This window comes from Protomyctophum bolini (genome assembly GCF_963924005.1).
Source record: "Protomyctophum bolini genome assembly, chromosome: 2".
Taxonomy (NCBI): Eukaryota; Metazoa; Chordata; class Actinopteri; order Myctophiformes; family Myctophidae; genus Protomyctophum; species Protomyctophum bolini.
The window spans coordinates 35197915-35223715 of NC_137863.1; the positions used below are offsets into that span (position 1 = coordinate 35197915).

The window sequence follows — 25801 nt, forward strand, 5'->3', positions numbered from 1 at the left end:
GGGTTCCGCTGTGCTCCTGCAGGAGATGAGAACTCCCAACGTCCCCTAGGGGTTGTCTGGCTCGTTATGTATGGATCAATTATCCTAATGTGCCTCGCTGGCATACATGATCTGGTCCACATGCCCTTGTCTGCTCCATGGCTGTGATGAGGAAAAGAGAGGATGCATGTTTGAACTTTTACTTGCTTGTGATGCTTGTGATGTTTTATTTTTAGATTTTCTTAACTTTTAATGAGCCATACATGCTGACAGATGAAAGATATTTTGTAATATAGCCTACTATTCCTCTAGAGTTCCCTTTGTGCATGCTGCTTGTGTAGAATCATTGTCTCCACCAGGCCGAAGGCATGGGGAGAGAGTATGTTTTGCACTCCGTCCGTGTGTCCGTCTGTTACCAGCTAATCTCTGGCACCGTTAACCTGGTCGATGCCAAATTTTGCACACACACTCCCTGGATGCCAACGATGAACCTCTGCCCCAAATTCTCCAGAACGGCCTGTTATAGTGCCACCAGGAGGCTGACTTTTGAAAAACACATTTCTTTATATTACTCCTCCTGATTCTATCCAAGAATCCTGCACATCATTACACACTATCTCTATAGTCATGTGTTCAAGACGGATTTGTCTGATATTTCATATTCCATCCTAATTGGCTAACATTGGCTTTCAAAGTTTGCAGGATTGGCCCGTTTTGAACAAAAGGCCTCAAATCATGAACGCAGCATGCAATTTACGTGAAATCTTTCACAGACTTTCCTACTAGGCTGAAGAATATAACCCACCCTTTTCACATTGGCCGGTTATAGCGCCACCAGGAGGCCACAACCTGACGTGCCCTGGTGGAGACCTGTGCCTGGTCGCATTTTAAAACACGAAGAACAGAATAATACAGAAGTTGACTGTGATTTGTTTCAGCTGAATGGTTTGAAGCTGCACTGTTTTCTTTAATGGATAAAATAAAAATTTGTTTAATCTGCAATGGTAGTATGTTAATACAATATACGTAACTTAATATAGAATTGGGATGGTTGTATTTAGTCACTCTCTCTGCTCTTCTATTTAAATTATCTGAAAGGTGTCTCACCTACACGCAGGATTTGACACATTTCTTCTTTTTGAGTTCGCTATAGCCCCATACAGCTATAGAGATGTTGTCCTAACACAAACATTAAATGTCATTGACAATGATGAGAATTTACATCATATGTGTCTGAGCAAATCGACATGTTACGTCATGATGACGTACGATGATAAGAGCGAGCAAATTGGCTATATTTTCGTCCTACACAAATTCCAATTGACAATGAATGGAGAATTTACCTCATATGTGTTGTACGATGATAAGAGTGCCCCTCACTTCACACGGGTGTGATTCAATTGAGCAAGCAGGCCATCCTATTTGCTCAATGGTAAAAATGCCAGTAAATGTCAGCAGGGTAGACGAGGAAAGTTACAGAAATTAAGATTAGCCCCTCATATTGCCAGATATTTTGAGGCACATTTCTCTTATAGTCTGATCTAATTAGTTGATTTCTTAAGCATTAAGGGAGTACAAATGTACTGCATTTCCCTTTGTTCTTCCTCCATTTCTTTCCTGCCTAGGGCACAGGGCTTTGTGTAAACCTAATGGGTTAATTAGATTTTTGTTATGGTCTAACGGGCCCCTGTCAGGCCTACTCAGCCGTCTTGGAAAACTATTTCACTTAGCGAGATTTACCCCAGACAGCTCTATTAACTTTGCAGACAAAACCTCCTCCAAGCAACTGTTTACTTTCGCACAAAATAAACATACCTCGCTTTATTTTGGGGTGGATAAGGTTAAATGTTTCTTCATTGGTACATTCCGTGTACGGTTGTTATGGTTACTCATACACATACTGTACATACTGACATATCGTCTTCTAATGAGATTGAGTAAATTCCAACCTTGGAATCAGTGCAGGCACATCGTTGCTCTTCATAAAACCTTGTCCCGGACATACTGTACAACAATGTTCCAACAATGTCATCTAAATTACAGCGGAATTGTGGACCTGTGTATTACAAATGCCCACATCCACATATACGGGATTAGCAGATTAATATAGGAAATGGATCCCTGCGAGAATGATTTACAGTAATGAAATCACTACCATGACATTGTTTACTAAAGTACCGGCTGATCTTATAGCTTTTGGCCCTACTCACCATGCAGGGTCATTATGGCATGTAATTGGACAGCTGCTCTATTTCCAACCAGAATGTACAATATTATGTGATTACATTGTTGATGTTGTTTGTTTAGCTTTTCTTTTCTTTGTTTTAACATCCTATTCTAAATCGGACAGGCACCCCGATCTCATTTATCAGCAATATTGTTCCAGCATCTATATTGACTAATAGTTTATAACAAAATAGATAATTTGGTTATCCTCGGATAGCTCTTGCTGACATACTGTACGTGTAGTTGAGGAATTAACTGAAAGGACTAGTGAATCACTGGACAGAAATAGGTTATTTACATGACTGCGGTTCACACAATACATTGGATAAAGGAGACAATGTTGTTTTGTGACTTTTTTTCTTTTTTCCTAAGAAAAATAAATACAAATAAAGACCGCCAAACAGACTTTTCATTCCTGTTTCTGACAGTGACCTCTTTAGGAGACTGGAAGCAGGTCAGTTCATTTTAATGGGAGAGTGAATGTGAACACACAACAATTCTTTAGCGCGATGTTCACTGAACTAAATATTGGACACAATCGTCACAAGCCACACAATCTTCCCAATAACATTCTGATACTAAAATGGCTTTTTACAGAGAGACAAATCAGGAGAAAATCTAGCCTACTTTGTTATCGACCTTTCTATGTCCCAGCAACACACTCTTACGAGATCTAGCACCAGTAAACATAGGACGTCCGCAAGATTGGCTGTCAGATGGCACCCACTTAGGAGATGCATCTGCACCATTAAGCGATGGTCGGGCTATCTTCCTAAATACTCATTGACTGCCAAAAGTGTTACTGTCTGCAGTCCCTTAACTGCCAAGGGCTTTCAGTGAGCTGCCTTATTCAAGGGCCAAGAATGACCCCAGGTCGTGAATAGGATTTTAGCTAAGAATTGAGCAAGAGGTTAGCTAAAGGCGGACGACCTGAGGCCTCATTCACACGTACCAACCACCAATCAAGCAAATGTTTGGTCGTTTTTTTGGGCCACCACAATGCTTTTCCAATTGTTTGATCAAACATTTGTGTTTGATTGTTGATTGCTGGTGGTGTTCTGCCCTCATCTGCCCTCATCAAACAAAAATGTTTGGTCAAACCATGTGACTCCCATTGGAAAAGCATTGTGGTGGCCCACAAAAACAAAAAAAACTACCAAACATGTGCTTGATTGGTGTTTGGTACGTGTGAATGAGGCCTGGCAAACAAATTATAATAATAATCTGCAAAAGCAATCTGGGAAAAGCATCTGAGAATCTGAGCCCAGTCCCAGGGCGTACACTCTAACCACTATGCCACCTTCTGATCAGACCTATTTGTTTAGCTATACTGAGACATGTCCATTGTGACGGGCCCCAGGGAAAATGTCTTTCTGTATGGGACTCATTTGCATGCTTTTCTCACTTGATGTCTTCGGCTAATCCTCACCGGGCAGTGGAGCGTGCCTCATCCAATGCCCGATTAATTCAGTCCCCGCACTCACTAAACATTTAGTAAACACGCTGAATGTGACGAGGCAGTATGAATGTGAGGAGGCAAAATGATGCCTCCTCTGTGGGCTAGTGTGTTTACCTACAAATAGTGTTATGGTTTAAACCACGGAGTCGGTGGTGGGGGGGAGGGGCTAGCCCCATGGCTGTTTGTCTTCTTGTCAGCCTGGATTCAGATAACACACAGATGACTTCTCCACCAGACTCCAATGTTTGGCTCTCCGCCGTGTGTGTGTGTGTGTGTGTGTGTGTGTGTGTGTGTGTGTGTGTGTGTGTGTGTGTGTGTGTGTGTGTGTGTGTGTGTGTGTGTGTGTGTGTGTGTGTGTGCATGCGTGGAGAGCAGGAAGCAGACTCTGTTTGGACCTTACTGATGTATAGTTAATTGTTCAATATAATGATCCAATCATCATGAGATGATTTTGAGATATTAATTGAATGCACATTTATAGCATACAAATATGTTTCTATTTATGTTTTTATCCAACTGTGTTTGGCTGTCTGTCGACTCATGTGACTGTGAGTCGCTCAATTAATCATTACCTCACTTGTCTTGTTGAGGGAAGGACACATACTGTCTGATGTTGCAGTGTTACATTAGCTGGGGTGCATACTTAGTTTAGACTAGTCATTGGTTAGACATGGATTAAGGTTTGTGATCATATAATTAGCCTGGTTTCCAGCCTGATTCGCTGCGTTTTGTGAATGTGTTTTGTCACTCCGCTATATCAGTCTGACTCTTATTTCATAACGTCACCTGTTATACAGACGTTGTTGCTGACTGGATGTTGTTCCAACGAAACACAGCAGGGTTAGGGTATTTACTATTTATGTCATCAGCCATCGCCAAAAAATGGGCGCCAGTTAGAGACTTGAGAGTAAAACCTACGGTAAAAAGTAAACACTAGTTTGATTCGGTAGTCCACTATTACCACTACCAGTAAGGCTACCTGAGGGAGAGAAGTGACCTCGCCCTAAAGGGCACTAAAACAACAGGTCTGGGAATACCCATATGGACCTTTTTTTTAATTGACGTTTTCGGGCCGGTTAGGGCGTAAAATGCGTGCTAATTAGTAAGGCCAGGTGGGGCCTCAGGCCAGCCCAGGTAGGGCCAGGCCTTAATTTTCGGGCCTGTTGAGAACTACGCTAATAACTTTGAGGCAGGCCTGTCTAGAGTTTAAATGGACAGACGTAACGAATCAGCCTATAATATACTTGAGAAGTCGCTTATTTCGCACACGTGTACAACACAGCACTAACATACAATAGCACGGTGCGCCAGTGGCTCATGCTAAAAACCCACCAGCCACGCAAGCATAAGCGCACGCACACTGAGTTTCCCCTCTCATTCGCTTGTGGAGTTGCTCACCCAGTGCATACTCCCTTACGGGGTTGGGTCGACACTAAAATGAATTATAAATAAGCAATATCATTTCCCACACAGAAACTGCACAAAAAGAAAATATTTGGTTAATAGAAGTTGACTTGTTTTCTACTGCCTTGTTATATTTTGCAATGCATTTCCTTTCTATCCCTCTGTACGCCAATGGCCAGTGCAAGGAGCTTTGCATCGCGTTATGTCAGAGCATTTGTCACAAAAACACTGTCAGTGCATGGATATGGAAACAGTCGCCGCATAACAAGCTTGATCGGCTCGGTGCACCTCATCTTATTTCTCTCTCTTTGTTTCAGGGAGGGGAGGGCTCCCTTCTATTTGTTTCAGCGTAGTGTGACTGTGAGTGTCTGTCGGTCATATTCGTCTCCTTTTTTCTTCATACAAAAAAACTATCACGGATTGTATCGTCCCTCGGCGAGTGGTTATTTCTTTATCATGATGATCAACACCGGTCAGATGGAACAATGCAAATGCACTGTTACGGGAGGTGGGCAGGCGGGCAGCAACACTAACCGCGTCACAATAGTCTTTCCACCTCGGATGAAAAAACAGCAACACCACCGTCCCTCGGCGAACTGGGCTAGCCGAGTTGGATAGACACCATCTGACATAGATCCACTCCTAATTAGGCTTTCTGCTAATGTTAATGTTAATGTGTCAGGACAACTAGGCCTTTTCGTGGAGGGGTCAGAATAAACTGTTATTCGTCTATAGTACTGGTCATGTCACTGTACCATGCTCAGTGTGTGGGTTGTTTCCGATACAATTGATGAGTTTGGTGATTAATGTTTCTGCACTTTATAGACCAAACACACCTACGATGATGTGTTGATGTTATTAAGGTATGGTATTTACCATAGGCAATATGCCAATATTGGAGAAAAAAATGTTAAAATGACCAGTGAACACTTGCAACTGCACTGTTTAATATTTCATGAGGACTTGGTTTCAATACATGAGCCCAGCACATTTTACTGGGTTCTAACTGACCCAAAATGTGATTTATTCATAATGATCGGTTTGAAAAGTAGAAATATAGGCCACCTTCTTGTAGCTGCCTTCTTCCAATAAAAGCCTGGTATCGGAATTGGTTGAGACAAATAAAAGCCCAGGTTTCTAAAAGAGGATTTACGGTATATACAGCAGGTCCACCACATCTATTATTGCAAGAATCAAAGCCCCCAGAATTAAGATATACCCACAGGGTAGAACAAATGTTTTGTTTTTGTTTTTTACATATCTTTAAGATGTCCCTCTTCATTAAATGGATTGTCACAAGGTTTACTACTGGAAGGTCATACATGTAAAAGGTGGTTCATTGGCATGTGACCACAGGGGACCCACTTTTGTTGCCATATAGCACCATCTTAAAGGTGCTATATGTACAGTAGCACCTCTGTCATCTCTGTGCTTAACCTTTAGAGGTCCATAAACTAATCTCAAGAACCAGTAGAGAACCTAGGGCTAGGTTTGTTGTCGTTTCTGATAGGAGACTCAAAGTCTCTTTTGAATCTCCTATACCGGAAACACTGCCGGACATCAAATTATTGTCTCAGGAATGTTTAAAAAACAAAACAATTTTTTTTGTGTTCATGTGTTCATGGGATGTGTACTTGATAGAAGATATGTCTTTTTCTTTGGTGAACTAGTACTCCTTTAATGTAGACCGCAAACAGAAAATCCTCTAGTATGGTATAGAGTCCCCCTGTGGGACTCCACTCAACAACATAATAATAGGATAGGATTTAAGTGGTTAAACTTTTGTACATCCAAAACGTTAGATGGGCATACATAGCCCAGGCATTTTAAATGATTATTATCCTTGCTTGTGTCAGTCAAATCAGTTGTAGGTCTGGGTGAGGTACTGGGGTAAAACTGAGAATCTACTTGGTATTAGCTGCCACTTAACTGGAACAACAGAAATATAAAAGTTATTTCGTGAAAATTTTCAATTGTTCAGTTAAAACTTAGTCTTTCCATTCAGCTATGCAGAGGAAGTGGGTCACCCCAATTCTTTCAATGACTGATGCGTGAATGCTGCATGATGTACCAATTCAAGTCTCGCATGTCTCTCACTGTCTCTCATAACATCTAGCATTCCTTTTATCTATTTTTCTTGCACGGCATGGTTATTTACTTATTTTACTTCAATGTGTATTTGTGTGTTTGCCTGCTTGTTTTCATTGCCTTTGAAGCATTTTGTGAACTTAAAGAAGTGTCTATAGAATTCAAAGAGAGCACAGTATAAATCATTCCTTCACTACATGTAAGAGGGAATATATACAGTAAGAGTGCTCCGGTAAATGTTTAAGATCCAAGGAAAACGTACATATATCTAATGTGGTTCTGTCTGGGTAATAATAATAATAATTATTCTTTAGAATAAGTGCCACAATGAGCAAAAAAACTGAAGAAAAATAACACCATTAAAAACATCAAGAAACGGGAACACAACATTTCAAACATAAGGGCATAGCCATAAAAATGCTTTGTTAAAAGGAAAGTCTTAAGTCCTCTCTTAAATCAGTCAGTGGAGTGAGCAGAGGATGGCTGTGATGTGCTCGCATTTACACACTCTCATCAGGATCCTGTTCTGAATGTAAAAGTTAAGTAGCAGTTAAGAACCAAATACCAATTATTACAGGGTGTATAGCATTGAACTCAATCCCCTTGGGTTTACACCTAATGTCACCTGAATTCAAATAATCCTTAGTATTCTATGGTACTGTGCAAGGTTGTCAATTTTACAATGTTGGCTTGATGCTGTACCATCTGTCTCAAATTGGCTCCACAATGTCCTGCACCTGCACCCATGCACCCACTAGAACAGCTCACACATGTTCTCCAAGGAGACATGAATGGATCCCGTAATACAGGATAACAGAGTGAGAGGGCATGAAGGAATGGGTAAACAGACAGACGCAGACAAGGACAGCTTATGGGAACTATCTTTCTGTGCACCTTTGACAGCGCATGCATAAGTCTGTGTCTGCTAGCTAAGCTATGGGGTGCAAGAGAGGAGAACTGCAGAACTATGACAATAACACCCTAAAAGCGAGTGCAAGGGGGTACAAGAAGGTTAGAAAAAAGATGGCAGGAATGACCAAATTGCATCTCATCGCTCTCTGGCCTAAGGCTGTGCCTCTCCATGATCCATAATGGCTTTTCCCTTTCAGTGTACGAAAGGGACATACAGTATAAGACAGAGTCTGTAAATGCATTTCTCTGTAAAGTAGAGGGAAGCGAACGGAAGCTATTAAACACTGACTGAGATGTGGATGAAACAGAATCTAGCACACGGGAAGCAGGAGAGGGGAGGCATGTTGGCATCTCATCGTTCAGTGCACCTTCTAACTGCCTGCATTTACATGTCATGTAAGTGACTGATGAGAGGAAGAACATGGCACACCAGATGCGTTGTAACTTAAAAGAGCTTTGAGGGACCATAAAAGCTCGTGTAGGGGGGTGTGTAGGGAAGCAAGAAAGTGGATGTGACACCGAGAGATGGGTCTCATAGCAACTATACGACCAATAGACTGTGGTGGAAAGTAACATTTACCTAACTTGCACTCCAAATATTGTATGTTTACACTACATTTATTGTTTTATTAATTATTTTGGAAAACTTTAGCTACTAGTTACTCGATTTTGATTATTATGACAAAACATACATTAACCACTTCGACCTATATACGTTTTAACCATTTGAAAATAGCCGATCTACAAGCTCACAATGCGTTGCAATGTGACACATTGTGAGCTTGTACATTGGCTATTTTCTATAATGAAATGGCACATTCTGCATAGTGAGTACTTTTACTTTTGGTACTTTAAGTACATTTTGATGCCAATACTTTTGCAGTACATTTTGAAATCCGGACTTTTATTTGTAACTGAGTTCTTACTGTATTGGTACTTTTACTTAAGTAACACCTTTGAGTACATTTTCTGTGCTTCTTCATAATGTTGCCAGGAAAAAGGTCCAGGGATCAAGGTGCATGGCATCTCAAACACTGTCAAAGAGAGGGAGATCAGAGGATGGTGAAAGATGTCAAAGAAGAGCAAGGCAAGGGGTAGGAAAGAGGCGTATGTTGATCTCATCTTTCCATGAACAATATCGCCCACGCTGGGCAAGACCTAGCCGTTTGAGTGTCTAAGGAAAGTATTGGAACGAGGATGTTAGGTTGAGACTTTATAGATCTTTTTACATTCCCCATGCACACACATCTTGGACTCCACAGTCACCAGCAGGCTCACAGACGGAGGGCTCCATTTTCTAAATACACTGTTTTGGGATTTAGCAGTGGGGAAGGGGTGTTCCCCCCACTAAAGTTGGTATTTTGGTTACCTGTCTAAATCCTTAAAACACCTCCGTTACCCGTTATATTATGCATGTGTGGTTTGGGCGTTACAATAATTGAACCAGTCCACGTGCCATTGCCTTTAAGAGATCCCTTATCCGTTGCCCGTTATGCCCAGTTCTATATTGCTTCATAGCCTTACGGTCTATAGCCCATGGAAGAGTGATGTGCTGCTGCCTTGAAGTCTCACTTGTGATGTATCCTGCAGCTGCTACCCCCTGCTCCCACTCCCCCCCTCCGTGGAGAAGTACCTCTGTGCCATTTTTCTATTTTTTTCGAACCCGCACAGTTTCATTGAGTCACAACTCGCTCAAATCTCGCCCATTTTTTTAAATTGGGAACTATGTAAACTACGAAATTAGGGCTTTCGTTTGGTATATAGATTGTGCATGTAAATAAATAACCCCAGGCGTTCGGGGGGGTTAAATCGACGTTTTGGTCGTTAGTCCTACTTAATCCGCCAAATTAATAAAGAATAATTGGACATTCCTGGGACATGCACCTGTGACTAACCTTTAGCCGTGAAAAGGCTACGAATGAGGCAACATATGACACCAACAAGTAAGAGACTAGAGAACAGAATTAAAGCACTATGAAAAAGAAGAAAAAACATGACATCTCACTATCCTTTCCGGCTGTGTGTATCTGTGTGCTGTAATGCATTGGATAAGAGGGAGTCGTGCTATACGGGTGGCATGGATTTGCGGTGTAGACACGCAAGGGCTAACAGGAAACAAGTGCACGAGATTAAAGAGCTTGCAGGGAAGCCAGAAGTCACAACAAGAAAGATAGAAACATATCGGGATCTCTTTGTTCAATGACCTGTGTCTCTCCATAGTCGAGAGAAAGAACGATAAGGTCTCAGTCACACTGGATTTGGTAAGACTGCCAGGAAAGCATGAAATGGAATGAGACTGAGAGGAGAGGATAGCGAGAAACGGATGGGGAGGACATATTGGGTTCTCAATGTTCCGTGACCCTGAGCCGTGTACATCTCCATAAAGTAGCTTGCCGTGGATGGAAACCCACATCCCCTTGTTCTTAAAAAATACATGAAGCCATGCAGTATTCACACTGCGGTTATTACAACATCCGTTAACGACTGATGGAACTCGGGAGCCATGCAGAGTGCAGACAAGGGAAGGGTAGAGGAAGGTTTCAGCATGGAGATTAAGCACCCCCACACACTCATGCACGCACACACACACACACACACACACACACACACACACACACACACACACACACACACACACACACACACACACAGTCACACACACACACACACACACACACACACACACACACACACACGGAGGTAGCAGGTAGGTACACTGTTAACTGTTGTACATGAAAGTATATCACTATCCGGTTCAGACTGATTAACTGAAAATGGCTTGTATAAATCATATAAATTATTAAAAATATTATAACTTGTAACTAATCATACAAAATGGTGCTGCTCTAGCAGTATGCCACACGTTTGTTCTGTTTTTCAAAGCAAACATTGGCAGTTCTCAGACTGGATTTTACACATTCATTAGTTGTTGAAGTGCTTGGGTTCCAATTTGGAACACACAAACACACTCTTGTACCAGATCGAGCAGCAGGGTTCCAATGTTCACCAGTAGTTGTGACAGTTAAACTTTATTTGGACTGTTCAGTGCTGGAAGAAGTACAAATACAACAAGTAAAAGTATCAATACCCTATTGTTGAAACACATCCGGTATTCAAAGAATACTTGAGTAAAAGTACTAAAGTATTGGCATCAAAATATACTTATATATATAGTATTGGCCCGGGCGGCTAGTGTAGCGGTTCCAGGCACCTAGAGGCTGCTAAAGGCCTATTCATAGTCTGGATTTTCGGTGGTGAGGTGACCACCGCTCCGGTGGTGAGGTGACCACCGCTCCGGTGGTGAGCTGACCACCGCTCCGGTGGTGAGGTGACCACCGCTCCGGTGGTGAGCTGACCACCGGAGCTGAAATAACGTTGAGCGGTGGTGAGTAAAAACAGAGAGAAGGGCTGGAGCGCGGCTCGTGACATCATGTTGTAGTTCGGTGGTCACCTAACCACCGAAAATCCAGACACTATGAGCCCTAAGCCAGCCTAATGGCGTGTTGCGGGTTCGACTCCCGATCCCGACGATATTTGCCGCATGCCCCCATCTCTCTCCCCATTTCCTGTCACCATACTGTATGTTATCCAATAAAGGCTTATATATTAAAAAATACATACTTAAAGTACTCATTATGCAGTTTTAAAAGGTATTAAAAATCGTTGGAAATAGCAGATATACAAGCAATGTGTCGCTGTGTGGCATGTTGTGAGCTTGCAAATTGGCTATTTTCAAATAGTTTTATAGTGAAGTAAAAATACAATATTTGCCTTTGAGATCTAGTTGAGTATAAAACGTACCTCAATCGGGCAGGACATACAGAAGATTCTGTCAATAAATATTGTACCAGAACCAAAGTTCTTCCTCTGTCCAAAGGGACATAAGATACAGCGCATTGAACAAATGTTTATAGATATATTATGTCTTGTACAAGCTAAAAGAGTGATAGCATTGACCTGGAAGAGGCCAGGCAGACCAAGTATTACACAGTGGTTCAGGGAACTGCCTCTATGTTTACCTTTGGAAAAGATTACATACATTCTTAAGGACAAACAAGAAATGTTTCAGGAGGTGTGGGGTCGTTTTATACAATATATTAAGAAGCTGAAGAGGAGTAGTGCTGTTGTCTTTATTTCTTTCTGTTGCTTTCTTTGTATGAATGATTGTCTTGTAATGTTCATTGTTGTTTTTTGTATACCGCTATTTGTATCTGATTCTGTAAAAAAAGGGAAATCAATAAATACATTGTTGGAGAAAAAAAAATACCTCAAAATTGTAAATGTACTAAGGGCCGATTCATACTCCGCTGTTTCGGTGCTGTAGTGCCGAAATGATTTCGGCTCGTCAGAAATGTTCAGTAGCACCGAAGAGCCGTCTTTAGGACGGTACCCCCCCCCCCCCCCCCGAACCTCGTGACGTCAAATTGTAGGCTCTACAGCGCCGAACCGACTTTTATTCAGCTCTAAAATAGGAGTATGAATCGGCCCTTATAGTTGCTTTCCACCACTGACACAGAGGATGGCTTTGTAGACGGCATTGGACTACTATTGTACTACTCACAGTGGGAGTTTCTGTGTTCAAGGCTTGTGACGTATACTGCAAAGTTGTATATGCGGAGCTAAGCAGCCTTCAAATCTCGATTTTCTAGTCTAGTCTTTCTCCATATATTGGCATGTTATGCTTGATGCCCACCCACAGTCCACCGTACATCCACCCAAAAGGCAATATATCAGCTTAGGGTTAGCCATGCATGTATGCACATTTACAGCAACATGCTCAAATAATACCCATCCCTAACACACACGCACAAATATAGGCACGCATATCCACTGATGCACAAAAGCATGCATGCATACTCACGCATAAACAGTAAAAACACAACTGCACATCGGTACACATACATGCAAAATGATGCACATGAACACATTTAAAAAGATGAATGCATGAATGTGCACACACCGCGTGAAACTAAGGCTTTTCATGTATGAACTGAGTTGGAATCTGTATCGTTGCCTGCTGACATTAATAGTGTACATTTCATCTCCCTCCTCCAGAGTGGAAAACATTACATTATTCATGAAGTTACACAACCCTCATTTGCCTCAAATTACCATTCCCTTAAAATGCTTTTTGGAGCCTTTTTTTTAAACAAGTGATGTCCACCTGATGTTTTGTTAATGAAAACCTAACTCTTTACTGCCTTTTTGTTGTGTACAGCTATTTCCAGGTGTGTGGTCTTACAGCATTGTTACATTATTTTCAAGCTCCGAGCAGAACAGAAAAAAAGCAGAGACACATTTCAAAAAACAGAAATCCCTGTTGGGATGTAGTTTGACGGTTAAAGATGGTTCCAATTTCACAGTGAGGGGTGGAGATAACGTATTCTCTGTGCCAAGTTATCAGTAATGGCTCTGAAATCTCTCTGCCTCACTATGAAATCTGCTGCTAGTGGTCTTTCATGTTTGAGTGCTAGAGAGGCAGAGAGAGAGAGAGAGAGAGAGGTGGGCAGAGACAGTCTGATGAGCAATACGCCTCATTAGGAGTAATGAAATTTGACCTTGATCTTTGCGAGAGCAGCCCCTTACAGCCCCTCTAGCTGCGTTATGAGACAGATGGAGGGATTTCAAGAGGACAGAGATGGCCCTTGGGAACCATGAGTGCTTCCCAAGCACCTAACATTTCCTTCCTGAATGGGGCCACCGATAGCCAGGAGGTTGCAAAAATGTGTCTGTGAACAGGAGGTCGCCAATGTGAGTCTGTTGACCGACTCAGTGAGTAGGCAGAGGACAGGGAGAGGCCTTATTGCTTGCTCTACTCTCCCTCAAATCTTCATTATGGAATGAACAGTGTGGCGTGGTGACTGGTGTCAGTGGTGTGGTGTAGCCTAGATGAGCAGTTAACACTGCACGCAACGATGAAAGCGAGAGGGGGAGAGACAGAGGTAGAGAAATCTTCATGCTGTTGATTTCAGTAAGCAGTTTATTTCACCTGATAAATATTCTCGAATAGTCTACTACCTTATATCATGTAAGAATGTTGTGAATCATGGTCCGGGCGGCTGGCGCAGCCGTCTGGGCACCTAGGCTGGTAATCCAGCTTGACAGCCTGTTGCAGGTTTGAGTCCCGATCCTGACGACCTTTGCTGCGTGTCCCCCCCCCCCCCCCCCCATATCTCCCCCCATTTCCTGTCAGACTACTGTATAGACTCCATTCTTAAATATCCAAATGGAGCTTGGAGACCGCACGGAACACATGCCACTCTCATGCTCTAATAGGTAGTTTTAAAAACAACTAATAATGTGAATACTGTATATAAGTTGACATTGGAGACATTAGTCTATGATCATTCTGACCATACGGTAGCAACATTTCCACTGCATTTTGGTTATGCTTTGGTTTGGTTAGCACAAAGCAAGCTTTTGTTTCCCCTGTGTCTCTTGACATGATTATATTACATTATTAATGCATGTCCCACAATTCTTAAGCTTAGTCGCTAAAAAGCGTTCTGTGCATCTCTGCCACCCATGTGCCTTACGGCAGGTGCAGCTTGTTATTTAAGGTGATGGCAGTTGACAACCGTTTTGGGTTAATTCATGTGATGGCCAAAGCACATCCACCATTGAAATAGGGCCAATTTCCAGTGTCCAATTTACCCAAAATGTGAATCACACAGTCAAAAGTGATTTCACTTCCACCTGTAGGGGGTACCACAATTTAAATCCTACAAATGTTGCTGTTTGCTACAGAAACATGATAATTTTGTTTCCACCAATTTAGGCATAATGATTTCTTGAGTCACCAGTCAATGAATATCAAATGAGGTTGGGTTTGGATATGTCATACTGTGCTTGTAATTTGCCTTCACAAATTTGTGTGCAGGGCCTGTTTCTTAAAATAATAATAATAATAATAATAATAACTATAAAAAATAGTTATAATAAAGTGCCCATCGGCACAGGTCTTCACCAGGGCAGGTCAGGTTGTGGCCTCCTGGTGGTGCTATAATAGGCCAATGTGAAAAGGGTGCCATTTCTTCTTGCCTTGGAAGGCAATTGGATGATTTGAGGCTTTTTGTTCAAAACGAGCCAATCCTGCAAACGTTGAAAGCCAATGTTAGCCAAATAGGATGTAAAATGATTTATCGGACAGATCCGTCTTGAACACATGACTATAGAGATAGTGTGTAAGCCAATCAGTGTAGAATCTGAGAAATCCAACAGACTTGTCTTGATCACATGACTACAGAGATCATGTGGACCGATTTGCGTGAGATTTGGATGAAATCTGTGCGACTAACATAAGCAATGTATTTTACAGAAATTGGCCTCTTGGTGGCGCTATAACCGGCAGATGTGGAGGGATGCAGGGACAATGTTTTTCCAGGAGTGTGCATACATAAGTTGTATACAGATCGATGCAGTTATAGCTAAAAACAGGAATTGGCCTGTTATAGCACCACCGTGAGGCTGATTTGGGGGAATGTTTTGTGGCATGTCATCCTCAGCCTAGTGGAAATGTGCCTGTATAATTTCACGGAAATTGCACACTGTGTTTGTGATTTGTTTTTTCGAAACGGACCAATCGTGTGAGCTTTGGAAGCCAATCTTAGCCAATCAGGATGGAAGATGGGAAATGGTGCTTTGATCACATGACTATGGAGAGAGTGTATACCGAATTGTGTGATGTATGGATAAAATGTGTACGTGTAATCTACAGAAATGTGTTTTGCCTAAATTGGCGCTATAACAGGCCGCTGAGGAATATTTGGGGCAGAGGTTCCTCGTTGGCATCCAGGGAGTGTGTGTGCAAAGTTTGGCATGGACAACGGTGCCAGAGATTAGCTGATAACGGACGGACGGAAGGAGTATGCAAAACATACTCTCCCCCTATGCCTTCGGCCTGGTGGAGACAATGAATAATAATAATATATACATGGAGAACACAGTATCCAATCATAGGCTACCCGAATTGCACTTCAAGGGAGGCCCCTATTTTTATTTAACCTTTATTTAACCAGTAAAAACACATTGAGACTGCGTCTCTTTTTCAAGTGGAAACTGGCCAAGAGGCAGAAATAAAATTACACTTCAATACCACATCATCAATGTTACATTTTGGACCAGCAAATACAACATCCATAATACACCTCAAAGTACCTATGAATAAATACAACACCTCACCAAAGTCCTACTTTTTTAGTAGCAGGGCAAAATGAAAATACACAAGTGCTCTATAGAGTGCATAAATCACTTTTACTCCATAGGGAGTCTGTTGTGCAAACTCTTATTACCCCTGCAGGCATATTGAAAATGTATTTAAAGGATATAAGGCCCTTGAGATGCATCATCTCATTTTAGATGGGGTCATCGGGCACAGCACATAGACAAAACATTACATCAAACATGTCAACAAACAACAGTAAGCATAACAGCATCAACGAGAACATACACATAATTATGGCTCTCCCATGACCAAAATTGCAAAGTGTGGTTGCCACAGTCGCTTACATAGGCCCCTCCCTAATTTGCTTGAATAGTTTGGTCTTCTGCTCTTTGGGCAACCAGACTATAGTTATAAACGATTGTAAAACATAGATTGGTTACATAACCAACAACAGCCAATTAGCTGCTACAAACGTTATGCAAAGCGGCCAATCACAGCGAAAGTTCGATTTGATTATTCCGGAGGAAAACAAAGTGTCACAGTAACAATGGTGTGGTTGCCACACTAATAATAACAATAAAATAATTCAAATACCGGTATTCAAGCATTGTAGTATACATATCCCCACCAAAAAAATCATAATAAACCATAATAAAGTCTTATCCTATTTTAGTTTGAACATCTACAAGCCTGCATCACATTTGCATTGTGACATTGTGAACACCTCAGCTACACTGTTTCCAGTCCAGGAGTGCTATTTCACCAAGCCCTGGTCCAGTGCGTCAGCGAGTCTCTAACTGACTGAAGTGTCTCAGTTCGCCAGCTTCTCTCTAAAATGCACTATTTTTGTCATGAAATAAAATGCATCCAAGTGGATCGACGCAGTCACAACCCGGAAATGCCGTAGTAGAAGAAGTCACTCTGTCCGGTACATTGCTTTATTAAAATGGCACAAAGTGCATTTTAGAGAGAAGCTGGGGACCTGAGACGCTTCCCAGCTTTGAGAATAGACTTTTACCAAGGTCTAGCAGGCTTTGTGTCGGTGAGTAGTTTCGTTGTTTTGTTTATTTTCGGGGAATTCTAAAGCCTCACACAGCAGTGGGAAAATTGCTACAGAGCAGTGGATGGGTGTCCAGCAGGGCGTCAGTGAGAGACTCACTGAAGAAATGAAAAGGAAAAAAGAAAGGGGTATAACATCCACTGATGTTCAAATAATGCAACAATCCAACAATATACTGTATCATATTATTGTGTACAGTATACAGTTCAATTTCTTTACTTTTCAATGTTTTTGGCATGTCCGATCCCCAATTAGCATCACATAAGCAGTCATTATTTATGCCTACTTTACACAGCTCAGTGGAGAATGGGGCAGAGACAGGTGATGAGCGGTGGATGTGCTCAATGCAACGGGTGCAGCCAGGATGCCACACAACATGTTTAATGACCATGCAATGCATATTTGCATTTTTTTTAAATGTGACATTCACATAGAATTGCTCAACCTCAATCATTTTTGATGTTGTTCAAATGTTTTAATGTTTATGTTTATTCAGATTTCAGCATGATCACAGACGTTTAAAAAGACTGTATGGGATGGGTACATTGATGATTTCTCTCAGTTCGGCATTCTGGAATGTCCAGGTCGTCTCCATTCCCTGTTTGGCGACCAGAGCCAGTTTCTGAAGTTGGACAGCTTCCTAGCAAAGTCATTAAGGCACAGTGTACATGCTTCTCTGCTGTAACCCATTGGTCATTCAAACCAATGGGTCACAACTTGTTTATACTTGGGTCACAACTTAAAATTTTAACAACTTAAAGGTTTATAACTGTGTGCTTTGTTGTAGGGTGGATTGTGAAGTTTTATGTCCTTTTCCACCCAATTAATCAATGTCATCATTCACAGTCACACGGTTACTGATTACTGTGCACATTAACAGGAAGGAGGAAGGAAGCAAATCATGTGTATGTCGTTGCATGTCTGCGTTTGAGTAGTATTAGTAGTGTGTGTGTCTGTGTGTGTGACTGTGTGTGTGTGTGTGTGTGTGTGTGTGTGTGTGCGCGCCCATGAGCAGATAAGTTGCTCATGGGCGTGCATGTTTCTGCACATGAATAATGTCTGCCTACTGTATGCCTCGACTGACCACTGAATGATGCTTGAGCTGTGAAAAAAATTAATAATTAGCAGAAGCAGTTAGTCACAAGCGACAGGAGCTTATTACACACAGTCACCAACTTAATTACATTATTTGAGAAGTGATATGGGATCTAGAAGTCTCATTGACTTCCGCATTAGCATTAGCATAAGCATAAAAACCTGCCTCGGTAGTTCCATTGTGAGCGAATCAGCATTCCTGCAACGACAAAATGAGTCTCACTCTCTGGGACATGTGGACGGGGGAAGGGAGAAGCACCTTCTATCAGGCTCGAAAGCTTTTTAAATAATTATTATTACATGAATTAAAAACGATGCTTCGGTTTTGTGTGTGTGTGTGTGCGTGTGAGAGAGAGAGAGAGAGAGAAATATTTGACGAGTATAAAATTTCAAGGCCAAGAACGAGATGGATCTGGTAACGTATCCATAGCAACAGGGGCCTTTAATCCCATTACCATTTCCTGCGTGTTTAATTATGAGCTCAGGGACTGGGGCCCCCTAAAGGCAGCATAATGAACTGCGGTGTGCACCAGTGGCTCTGTTAAATTGCTGTGGGAAGGGTCGGGTGGAGGGAGCTAATGAGCACATGGATTAACAGCTCCCAGCCAGGCCGTCACAGCAATCACTGCACAATGGAGCGCACGCACGCACACACCTTTTTCTACACACATTTCTGTGCTCACAGATGGACACTGACACACAAGAGAACAATGCCAAACCTGAGGAAGGCAGAAAGGAACCTGCTGACACTACACAGTCAAATCCCCACACACAAACACACAAACACTACAAAAAGACTAAAATAGACCTGGATAATATCAGATGCTTGCACATGCACGCACGTCGCAACCTCACTCACAAACACATTCCATGTTTTCTGAACAAGGGCCTGTTGGATTTGGAAGTCATGCAGCTCTCCAACAAGTGCAAAAAATATTTTACCACCACTGCTTGATGAATCATAGAAACATTCCCAGTTCCATTGATATAAAAAGTGGATGGGCAGAGAGGGCAGGAGTGGGGGTGTCCATGTGTACTCAACATCAGCAGATAACACATAGACAGAGAGATTCTGAAATAATGAACAACTGAGAAAAAGGAGCAACAAACTGGAAGCAGCAGAGGGCAACATGGATCCTCCACGTTAGACAAAATGAGAGCGGGTAAAAGTGAAATGTTTAGACAGTGTATTTTCGTTGGGAAGTTAAAGCAATTGAAGCAGACAAACAAGATTTGACAAGGAGAGTGTTGCCCATGGAAAGAATGTCCTCTCCATTCTCCACCCTCCACTTCCGCACCACCGTGTTTGTTTTGAGCATTTGTTTGTTTGTGTTTCTGGAGTTGACGCTGTACTGTATATTTATTCAGGCTGATGCAAATGGCAGTCCATCTTAAGCGTTCTGCAGCGTACATCACAGGGGCGGGCAGAGACAATTTATTGGAAGCCTGGCAGAGGCGAGCAGGGGATCAAAGGGCTGCCTGGACTGATACGAACGACTCAACGAGAGAGGGACAGGGAGAGAGGATAGTGGGACAGGGAGGGAAAGGCACACGGATAAACGAAGAGACCAGGAAAGCCAACTCTCAGAGAGGTATACAGTATAGGAGAAGGAGAACATGATGACTAATTGATTATCTGTCATAATGATGCTGTCCCATTCTGAAAGTATACATTCTACAAGCTCATAATGTGTCGCATCGCAACTCAATCAGCCATTTTAAGAACACGACAGTATCGCACAAAGACTTATAAATCAGTCTTGGAAGTGATGAATGAGACTCAAAACGACAGAGGTGCATGGAGAGAAAGGCAGAGAGAGAGAAAGAGAGATCTCTCTTTTGTCTGCAGGATATTCTGTAAGCATAAAGAAGCTGTTTTGGCTCTCTCCCTTTTACTCATGTTTGCATTTTTTATCTTTCTCACCCATGCACACTTTCATTGCCTCTCTCTTCTATTCAATCTTCCCACAGTTATCTACTGCAGAATGATGACACACACCTCCCTCTCTCTATGCCCCTCTCTTTCTCTATTCACTAATTGAATGTTCAATGAAAAGGTTATTTCTCAGGAAAGGTATATACTTCATTCCAGAATCCAGTTTTTATTTGCACTGAAATTGCAATACAAATATAACTGTAAAGCCGCTATTGAGTTGAGTAGAAAGGCTCATATTATGCTCCATTTGTTTGTTTGTTTGTTTTGCATTGTTCTCAAAGATGAAAGCAGGTTAATTCAGACCTCATTCTTTTTTTCCCTGTCCTATTATTTTCTGCGGGATGCCGCAGGCACCCCTTGGGTCCCCTGTATCCTCTTCACATGGGAATCGTGTGTTCACCTTCTCTCTCTCACTTTGAACCTCAAAGATAGTGTGGTGTGGCGAATTGGTTTGCAGTATATTCCATTTCATGCCTCTCCACAAAGTATGTCAAGGTGTGAAGGTGTGAACTTGGTTCAGGACCTTGTGCCTGAATCGTTGGAAATAACAAAAAAGGCTACACTTCAATCGGAGGGTCCTGTGAAAAAAATGGGGGTCATCTTGGCAATTTCTATTCATGCACATAGTTGGGGATTAGACCTCTTGTCCAAGTCTCTTTCCACCATGCAGCTGTGATCCCTCTTCAAATACCTGACTGAATTATTGAATACACAGCAGGGCAGGGCCCCGATCGCTTCCAGCCACTATGACAGATGGTGTTTCTATTTAATGATTGACCTGCCGTCGCTCACAGCAATTTGAATCCCATTTCCCCCCTTCCATCCATTTCCCTGTTCTCCACCCCACTGCCACACGCTTTCCTTACACAAACCTGGATTTGTGAATCTGCAAGTCATTTAATATCCAGGTGTGAGTCCAGCACCACTTTCCGATTTTGACGGTAAAAGCCTGTCCCGTATGTAACAAGATGGATTTGAATACATTTCCTATGCTAAACAAGTTGGCATGTTCACCTATGCCTGAGTTATTACTGGGGAGGAGTAGCAAGTGTCAGACAGTTATACAATTTTGATGGGCCGTGTGCCTGTCACAATCCTCTGCTTACCCTGAAATCTGGATATGGACATGGTGTGAGTGGAAGGGAGGGATGGATGGACAGACAGACTGAAGAAAGGTTTGATGTGTGCGGAACAGAGGACAATCTGGACAATTCCAGAGAGATAACAACCAACTAGAGAGAGAGAGGCATGTAGTAACATATTTGTAGGAGGAGGAAGGAGAAGAGGAGCAGAAAACATAAAATGTCATGTACTTGCAGTGTACCTTCGAGAGGATGAGATGAGTTTGTAGTTGACTTTTTTGTTGTGGTTTTGGAAAGATTTACACTGGAGTGATTTGATGTGCAGCTTTGTTCCTGCAGTTCCCATCTCCAGTGTCTTGCCTTTTTCGGTGGTACACAGGGAGAGCCTGAATGTTGTATTGTATTTAATCACTTATAGTACATATACAGTATACCCCGTTCAACAGTAATTGACCGAGGTTCCCCTGAGCTCTACACTTGGTACACTCCTTTGTTAATTCCTTCTACACCAAATCTCAGCGTGTTGTGATGTGTTGTCTGCTTGAAAACATTAACTCAACATACCGTAAGATAGATAGTCTCTGTGTGTATGTATGTTCGCCCCACGACTTCAAATTCGACACACGCGTTCCACGCCACCACAGGGAGTGCTGTGCCCGGTGTCGAGTCGGTCGGATACAACAGCACAAAAGGCTCTGCCCGGTTCTGGACCTGATCACCCCTATATCTCCATATATGAAGCTAGCCTGTTCTGACATTACAACACTTGATATTTGGGCATGCCTGACAGAACTCCATACTGTAGGAATAAAGGGACACAGAGAGACAGATAAAGAAATCTCCATATATGGGCATAAAAGGGACACAGACAGATGGGTGGAACGGTTACTCTGACACGGGTACAACAGGTATTGCATAGCCGGGTGGGGCATGGATCTCCAACTTCCATTGTTTGCGAACGCAGTGAGCATTTACTATGAGACCTAGCAGATCATGTCTGTCTGTGTGTGTGTGTGTGTGTGTGTCTGTGTGTGTGTCCCACCTTTGTGCCCATTATGGAGCTGAGTGATTTGTTTGTGATTGATGCAACACACTCCATATTTGGACGTATAGCTGCTTTGGGGACTCCTTATATGGTTATGGCTAAGTTAAAAACTTAACTTAAAAATAACTTAACTTAAAAAAAGAATAACTTAAAAATAAATCTTAAAAAAACCCAAATATGTACGAGCTGCGTTCGCTTCCCGCGTTTGCGCGTCTTACTGGTAGTTGTTACTGACTCAGTGCTCTGCAGCCGGGCACCGCTCTAGTAATATTAAGTAGGCTAGTTGTCTTCTGAGACAAGTGATATGATACACTGATGGAATTTGTCCATATTGATGTTCTCCATAACAGTGTGTTCATTACTCATTAGCAGCAGTCATACTGCTGCTGTCAAATCAATGAGACCTTTTCACTTTGTTTAACATGCACCCACACCAGAGCCAAAGCCAATGAATGCTTTGTACTAAAAGGACTAGAAAAGGTGACTAGAGCACAGACCTCTGCCAGAGTGACAGTTCGTCAAGGTGTTGTGGTGCTTCTGGTGCTACATCATGTCCCATTTTGACCAATATAAGTTAATGATACTTGTGCATTTAATAAGTTCCTTTTTGCTGGACTGTGAGACAGCTACTGTATGAGGTGCTGTCTCCTACTTACATACTTACTTATTAAATGACTGACTGACTGACTGACTGACTGAACATTTGTCCTAATGCTAGAGTAAAGGCTACGCGTTCACCAAAAGTATGAAGATACACAACACATTCCATGATAATCCAGCCAGTAGGTTTCAAGATGACAGAATGTGATCTAATTATTTTCACAGATATTGATGACACAATTATAATGTGATCGCCAATGACTTCGTACTTGCAGAGCAGCCATGTCTGCTTGTCTCTGTGTCTTCAAGAGCGTCAGCTGTTAGTGGGGAGGGGGGCTTACCTTCTACTTTCACCAGCAAAACAAAAGTTAACATTAATCAAATTTCAGCAATGAATGAGTTCAATGTAAATGTATTATAATAATGTAATATATTGTTATCGGTATCAAGCGATAAGACCCTGAAAATAATCGGAGATCGGATATATATCGGTCATACATTGTGCAGTGAGTGCACACACCAGGAAGTGGGAACAATTACAAACAAACACAGGCCAACATGACAGGTCAAGTACCTGCAGTGATTATTAGCTGCTGCCAACTAGTGGTAAGTGGACCTACAGGATGAGGCTGAATAATTTACAAGGCTGATTGGAAGGCTGCGATGCAATGCAATATTACTACTAATACTAATAATAATACTACTACAAATAATAATAATAATTACAAAAACAAACAAAAAAACCTTTTTTTTTTAAATCGGAAGCCCCGGCTCGAGGCCCGTTTCAATTGAAACGATTGAAACATATATAAGGCCGCCACTGTCTATAGTGCCTTGCAGAATTTCAGTAGTAGCGGTGTATGACTGTGTATGACGGTGTATGATCTCACGAGTACAGAATATCCGAGAGGTAGTACTGTACTTGACAATCAGGTCTTCACAAAGGAATTCATCTCCACAAAGGAATATATCAGTGTGCTGCACTATTTGAAGCTGATTACTTTTCCGCTACCCATTTTCTTCCCATCTTATGTTATAAATGTGTAAAGCACACCTATCATTCTCCACGCAAGGCTGCAAAATTGCCTTCACTACAGTGTTACATTACAGTAAAGCATTACTTTGGCACTTTTACCGTATGCAGGTCAAAACTATTGTACATTTATTGTGCAAAGCTTGGACATGTTCTGACTCTGACTCTGATCTCTCTAGATTGAGGACATGCAGTGGCCCAGGGGGGAGCAGGAGATCCCCAGCTCCGTGTGTAGCCTGCCCTGCAAGACGGGCGAGAGGAAGAAGGTGGTGAAGGGCATGCCCTGCTGCTGGCACTGCGAGCCATGTGACGGCTACCAGTACCAGTACGACGAGTTCTCCTGCAAGCTGTGCTCGTACAGCATGAGACCCATCGCCAACCGCACCGCCTGCCAGCCCATACCCATCATCAAGCTGGAGTGGCACTCGCCCTGGGCAGTGATCCCGGTCTTCCTGGCCTTGATCGGGATCATCGCCACCATTTTTGTCATGGCCACCTTCGTACGGTACAACGACACACCCATTGTTCGGGCGTCCGGCAGGGAGCTGAGCTACGTGCTCCTGACGGGGATCTTCCTGTGCTACATAATTACATTCCTAATGATCGCCAAGCCGGACGTGGGCGTGTGCTCCTTCCGGAGGATCTTCCTGGGCCTGGGGATGTGCATCAGCTACGCTGCGCTGCTCACCAAGACCAATCGCATCTATCGCATCTTCGAGCAGGGCAAGACGTCGGTGACGGCTCCCAGGCTAATAAGCCCCACCTCCCAGCTGGCCATCACCTCCAGCCTCATCTCGGTACAGCTGCTGGGGGTGTTCATCTGGTTCGGGGTGGACCCGCCCAACACCATCATTGACTACGATGAGCAGAAAACCATCAACCCTCACCTGGCCCGGGGGGTGTTAAAATGTGACATCACGGATCTGCAGATCATCTGCTCGCTGGGTTACAGCATCTTGCTGATGGTCACATGTACTGTGTACGCCATAAAGACTCGCGGGGTCCCGGAGAGCTTTAACGAGGCCAAGCCCATTGGGTTTACCATGTACACCACCTGCATCGTGTGGTTGGCTTTCATACCAATCTTCTTTGGCACAGCACAGTCAGCGGAAAAGGTAAGAGGTTGAAAGGTGGATGGATGGATGGATGGATTAGAGATGTAGGCCTACTTTCTCACAGTAAAATGCACACTTTTTGGTGAATGTTGAAGTGAACATATCCATTTGGAAACACGAAAAAGCATTTTATTTACTGATCAAAATGATCAATACTGTTGCAAGTTGGTAACTATAGACAGCCACTTACCGTACTGTGTGTGGATGCATGTTTCTAAATATCAAGAAATGTGTTCTTGGGAAGAACACATACAGTAACTATAAATCAGGAGTGTGTGACAATACTATGGATAACAAATACAATCAGTGGTGGATTGGATTGTTATTTGTTTTAGATTATTTTCACCCTAAGGCTAAGCCCCATCTGGCACCAGAGAATAATAACATTCATGGCCTGCAAGGAACAGTAATGTAATGTTTTGATGTAAAACATAATGAGACCGTTTCCGTCAGTCAGTTCTTGAGTCAGTAAAGAAGAAACAACCTGTTTTAAAGAGCTGAGCAGCGATATCTATAATGTAGTTTTAGTTTTTATTTTATGCTGTAATATATTAGAAGTGTGGTGTTTTTCTTGTTATGTTATAATGACCCTGGTTGTTGGTT

The 25801-nt window shown here is 42.4% G+C and overlaps 1 protein-coding gene across 1 annotated transcript in view; it reads left to right on the top strand.

Annotated features, from left to right (window-relative positions):
• Nucleotides 1-25801, top strand: part of grm7 (glutamate metabotropic receptor 7) — a gene marked incomplete at both ends in the record, with an annotated part of 255270 nt that overhangs the window by 191854 nt on the left and 37615 nt on the right. Inside the window, one exon of the mRNA XM_080776272.1 lies at nt 24263-25198. Within this exon, the coding sequence (XP_080632398.1) occupies nt 24263-25198 (936 nt within the window). The remainder of the gene's footprint in view (nt 1-24262; nt 25199-25801) is intronic.